Source organism: Hermetia illucens, chromosome 2 (genome assembly GCF_905115235.1).
Source record: "Hermetia illucens chromosome 2, iHerIll2.2.curated.20191125, whole genome shotgun sequence".
NCBI classification, from domain to species: Eukaryota; Metazoa; Arthropoda; class Insecta; order Diptera; family Stratiomyidae; genus Hermetia; species Hermetia illucens.
The window spans coordinates 111,751,807-111,757,325 of NC_051850.1; the positions used below are offsets into that span (position 1 = coordinate 111,751,807).

Consider the following 5,519-nt stretch of genomic DNA (forward strand, 5'->3'; position numbering starts at 1 on the left):
CATGTTAATCAAACTTCAAAATAAGCAAGATTAAAAGTTGTCCCCATAATCGGATTTACATAGGTAAAATAAGGCCATGTTAACTAAACACAGACCAGCAAATCACTTTTAATCAAAAAGCGTTTCGCTCCCAAAAATAGCTGTTACCCAGAGCTAAAAACTAAAACGACAATAATTAAAAAAAATGTATGTGGAATGGACACACTTGACTATTGTTTGGAGGAATAATCAGTTCGCCGGATATGATTTTACACGTCCCGACTTAATTACTATTCTACTGCCTTCTGAATTCTACTGAATTTTCCAGCGAATTGATTAGACCAGCGTATGGTAATCTTATCAGTGAAGCGCTAAGGCTCGATTTTTCCTGCGGCAGCTATATAAGCTGCCTCTGGATACCATCCAAATCAAATCCGATTTCACTTCAGCTTAAAGATGAAAACTGGTGAGTTTCCCTATTTTTTGGTAAGTTGAAAGTTTCTAATGGTGGCTTCTTCCAGTTTTAGTCCTTCTCCTTGCCTTCTTGGGCTGCATTTCAGTCGTTTTGGCCGCCTCCTGTGCCGGTGGCTGCGAAAACCCATGTAAATTTGGCCGAAAGGACGGCCAAAGTGGAAAGCCAGATTGCTCCAAATACAACGGCGAAGGAAAATTCAGGAATTTAAACGACCCAGTTCACTACTGGGAATGTAACGAAAATACGGCTGTTTCTGTAAGGTGTCCAAATGGATTCTTGTACCTAGAGAGCAAAAAAGACTGCGTCTGCTACAACGAATGGTTCTGGACGCCTGAATGCGATCCAGAACACATGGTCCTCGATGATACTTCCTGCGGGGGCAGTGGCTCCGACGGCAGCGCCACCAGCGGCGGAGCAGGTTGTGCTTCCTGTACTTCTTGTAATAATTGATTGCTACTCTAAAAACTACCCTTATCTTACCAGAAATTCTACACAGTAAATGACTTCGCCTAATCGTAATTAAATCGCATCTACAGTAAACATGAGTTTTAATTTAAAGTTTCCCCCAATGGAGCCAATATCCAACTTATAGTTTCTCCAAAAGTATCGAGTGCAAATAACTTCCTGATAAAAAATTTTCTCCATACTTTACTTCTTCCCTTCTTCAAAAATTAGAACCAAATATAACGTGTAAGAGACTAAACCAACGCACTTTCTTTCATTGGGATACATCGAATAACAGTGGGGTCGTATTGAACCATTGCTGCTATACCTATGACTGATACAACGTTTTATGCGACTGAGGGTATTGTTATAGTGGCAAAGCAAAGGTACTAGTGAGGCAGAACATATCAACAATATACCTCTAACAGCATATCAACATAACAACTTTCTTTAGTTTTAAGCGTAAGGCAAGACATTTACTTGCTCCTCTCTCTGGGGACAATATATAACAAGGAATTTCTTTATATTGTCGTCATTAAATAAATTAAATAAATAAACAAAAAATCATGGAGTGGTTTCCAAAGTTTTCGACTCAAAACCAAAGGAGTTAAGAACCTTCTCGCGTTTGGGTCAATTCTTAGCTTGCCTGTAAGAGACACCACACAAACATCCCGCGAAGCCGCGCATTTTACTGTCTAATACAGAGGAAGGGAATTAATAGTTCAAGGAACCCCGTGCGATGATATCCTTGTTCAAGGCGCTTACGACACACCTTTACAAGAGTCAAGGACTGGTAGTAGCAGAATAGACCGCATTGCACTCATAGGAAGGCTTCTCCTGGTAGATGTTGGACCCCCAACATTCGTAATTAGCTAAGTTAAGGCCAAACCTCAGACTGCAGCCTTGTCCGCTGCTATTTTAATTTCGTCAAAAAAACTCATCTTCTATTCTAACGATAACCCAAAGTACTTGACCATTAGTTTTGACTCTATAATCAACACGCTCACAGATATTGACGTAGAGTAGGGGTTCTTTCTCCAAGATAAGCACTTCGGTTTTCACCAGCATAAGGTATGGTTTCATAAGCAGTCACCTATCCGGGCCGTCGTTGATTATCAATCTTATCAATCCTCAATCAAAAGGCTGACATTATCTCATTCGGTGAGCCATCCCCAGGCCTTGCTCAACAATCTAAAATCGGGTCCTTTTCCAGAAGCAAACGGCAGAGGTACCCGATGCCATAAAGCTGTTCGCTGTTCGCAGGACAAGCAGCAATAAGTCAGTGGTTGTACTTTGGTGCACGAAGAAAACAGGACACTTTCCTAAGCCCGCAGTATGCAAAACGCTCCCACCAGATGCGCCACGGTCCTTGTAGAGAATGCAACTTTTTTTCGTTAGTGTAACCATCCTGACCGCATCTGTGGCTCACTGTTCTCCTGTCAGGTTCCAGTCAGAATGAAAACGTTGTTCATTGTGTAAGCGCCTGTAACACTTAGCCTGTCTGCATTCGTGCTCTAATTGTTCCGCTCTTAACGAGGTATTGCTTGCCAACATCTACCATAGCCTTTGACCTCCAGAATTCGCAGAGGTGGTATCTACCAGGGCATTCGTTACCTCTGGACATTTACACTTGAAGGCTTCCTCAAGATCTCGGCTTTCCAAAGAGCGCATAGGCTCTAGCCTCCTCTCAAAGTAATCCCTTGACTATTTCGCAAAATGTACTCTGTCTTCAGGCCCAATTCAACGAGGACTTCGTCACCCTCTCATTTCTGTATCGAAGATATTTCGGCTCCATTGTCTTTGGACTTATAGCGAATCGCGCTGAGAACTTCTGCAAATGTCTTGCCTTGGATCGATTAAATGAGCAAAGCTGACGATCAACTCGTCCTTTGTTTCATCATCTTTTCCTTTTGTGTTTCACCATTCGTATCCGCTTTGCCGTTTAGGCAGACGATTTTGTAACGACACGGAGCTTTTTTTCCATTTGTTCTTGTTGAGCCCTGGAGACTACTTGGATGACGTCTCTTTCATACATGTGCTCCTCTTCCCGATTTTTTTCCAGATCGCCCTACAACGCACTGTCTGTGGTCCATTTGGCGTTTGCGCCTGAAGAACAAATGCCATTCAGGAGATCTTCCAATTTCATAAGCCCATTTTTCACGTCTTTACTGATATTTTCCTGGGGCAAGGCTGCTCCATGACTGGGGTGTATTTCCTAATAAGTGCTGGTACTCGCACGCGTCGTGTGCAAACATGGTACAGCGCGTAAACTACAATTGAATTTTCAACTATGTACAACTGGAACACCATAGCCTAATCATAATGTAAGCTCAATGGACAGCCGGTAATTAAACTACTGATATAACCACCTAATCCCTGTGGCAAATTGTCTTATTTGTGAGGGAGGAGACTTTGCTAAAGGGCAAGGGGAAGGTCGAAACTGGAAGAACAGTACCGTGATTTCCGAGATGCTTACGATACACCAAGGGCTTAAAATTCTAACTGAAAAGGCAGACAAAATTATTGCAATAGGACATAGGTATTGAAAACAGCCGGGACAAACAAGTAGGATTTACGAGACATTTCTCGAAATGTTGTAGATAACAATGTTTGCATTCATCATCATCATCATCAACGACGCAACAACCGGTATCCGGTCTAGGCCTGCCTTAATAAGGAACTCCAGACATTTCGGTTTTGCGCCAAGGTCCACCAATTCAATGTCCCTAAAAGTTGTCTGGCGTCCTGACCTACGCCATCGCTCCATCTTAGGCAGGGTCTGCCTCGTCTTCTTTTCCAATTATTATTGGATTCCAAACAAAACACTCAAATTTGCTGCTAACCTCAGATGCCAGTGGAGCATAAGCACATTTGATTGGTAAATTATGCACGGAATGTTTCCCGCCCACTGTAAGAGGCAGAAGTTGGTTGCCACCAAAGCCCCCAATACCCCAGCTTCGTGGTCTATGTTATATCGTAGTATGTCTTCCTCATTGTTATTTAGACATTATTGGGCAGATGTTACTGCTTCCATCCATCGAGCTAACTAGTGGTCTATTAGTATGGAATGCAATGGCAATGGTCGTAGATACGATAGCCATTGGTAAGTGCTGCACGTTGTGGTAACGTTGTGTGCTCCTTTCTACTTATCGGCGACGAGTCGAAAGAATACATTGTTACAGTGTTATTCAAGGTTCCGTATTGGGGGCCTTGCTGTGGAACGTCATGTATGATACCGTGGGAGACAACATTGACTGATATTGCGGATGACCTGACGCTAATTATAATTTTGAAGTTAGCCCTGTGATTTGGGGCTTGAGATACACTCAAAGTATCCGTAAGAGGCGACTAAAAGGGATACAAATTTGTGGGATAGCAATCTGCGCATTTTGAAACTTCACTGCTACCCAATCATCATCAACGCCTCGGATAGGGGGCAACCTAATGGTAATGACCTTGATGATTGATGACTATGGTTGTTTTCTGGAATGTGTGCACACTCCTCGATAACGGTAGCGAGGGTCCTCAGAATGCTCGCTTTCTCCAACTTGAGCAAGAATTCCAGCGATATAAACTGGACATTCTGGACATAGGTGAAGTAAGATGGTGAGACTTTGGAGAGTATTTTTCTCCCTCAGCAATATGCTTTTGTGCTCTGGAAAGCCAAATGGGAGCAGACGCGAATATGGTATCGGGTTGCTTCTGATGGCTACCGCAAGGCGCGCTCTCTAGAACTAGGGGATGGTTTCTGGCAGATTTCTAAGTGAAAGGTCTCGATCCAGGCTAAGAAGTATCACAATTGCGTAATGCCACGCACCAAAGGAGACTTCCGATATAATGCTCTCTTCGAGCAATTAAATGCAGTCCAGGGTAGGCTTCCTAAAAGTGATGTTGTGATCGTGATGGATGATCTGAAAACCTTGCTCGGACATGTGGAGGAAACGTCCGAGGTCTGGGTGACCGCAGCGGTTATAGAAGGAGGTTCGTAGATTTCTGCAACTTCCACCACTTCGTCATTGCTGGCACATCGTTCGAACACAGAGCCTGCCATATGCTCAGTTGGGTTTCAACTGACCGACATTGTACGAGCAATCAGATCGAGCATCGCTTATGTTTGCTTGCGTGTTGCATCCGCCACTTCTCGCAGTGTTGCGGAGCTACTACCCCCTAACTACAACATTGATCGCTTGAATGACTAACCTATCGCTCGACAATGGGAGAGTTATTTCGCTGATCAGACGGCAGATTTACTCAGTAACCCGCCTGAGAATATCGATAAACAGTAGGCCGCCATCAAAAATGCTCTTTTCTCAGATGCTACACAGGTCATCCCACGTCGAAAGGGCGTCATGCTGACGGAGAATCATTGAAGCGGATCGAATAACGGAAGGAGTTGAAGGCTCTACTAACCGCTGTCAGTGGAAACGAACGTGACGCACTCGAACTCCGATATCAAAGGAAACCCAAGGAGTTCAGTGTAATGTACGCCGTGACAGGAGAGACTTTGCTATCGCGCTGGCCCGGTTAGCGGAAGTTGCCGCAGATCGCAATGATTTCAAGAATGTATATCGCATCGCGAATCTTTCGATGGTCCTGTTATAGACGTCAATGTTCGAATTCT

At 43.8% G+C, this 5,519-nt stretch overlaps 1 protein-coding gene across 1 annotated transcript; it reads left to right on the top strand.

Moving 5' to 3' along the window:
* The first annotated feature begins 286 nt into the window (after window positions 1-286).
* On the top strand, window positions 287-1,161 carry LOC119650144. The gene is made up of 2 exons (XM_038052680.1): window positions 287-445; window positions 501-1,161. Exons 1-2 carry the CDS (start codon window positions 436-438, stop codon window positions 902-904), a joined length of 414 nt encoding a protein of 137 aa, XP_037908608.1. The 5' UTR covers window positions 287-435; the 3' UTR covers window positions 905-1,161.
* The last annotated feature ends 4,358 nt before the right edge of the window (window positions 1,162-5,519 follow it).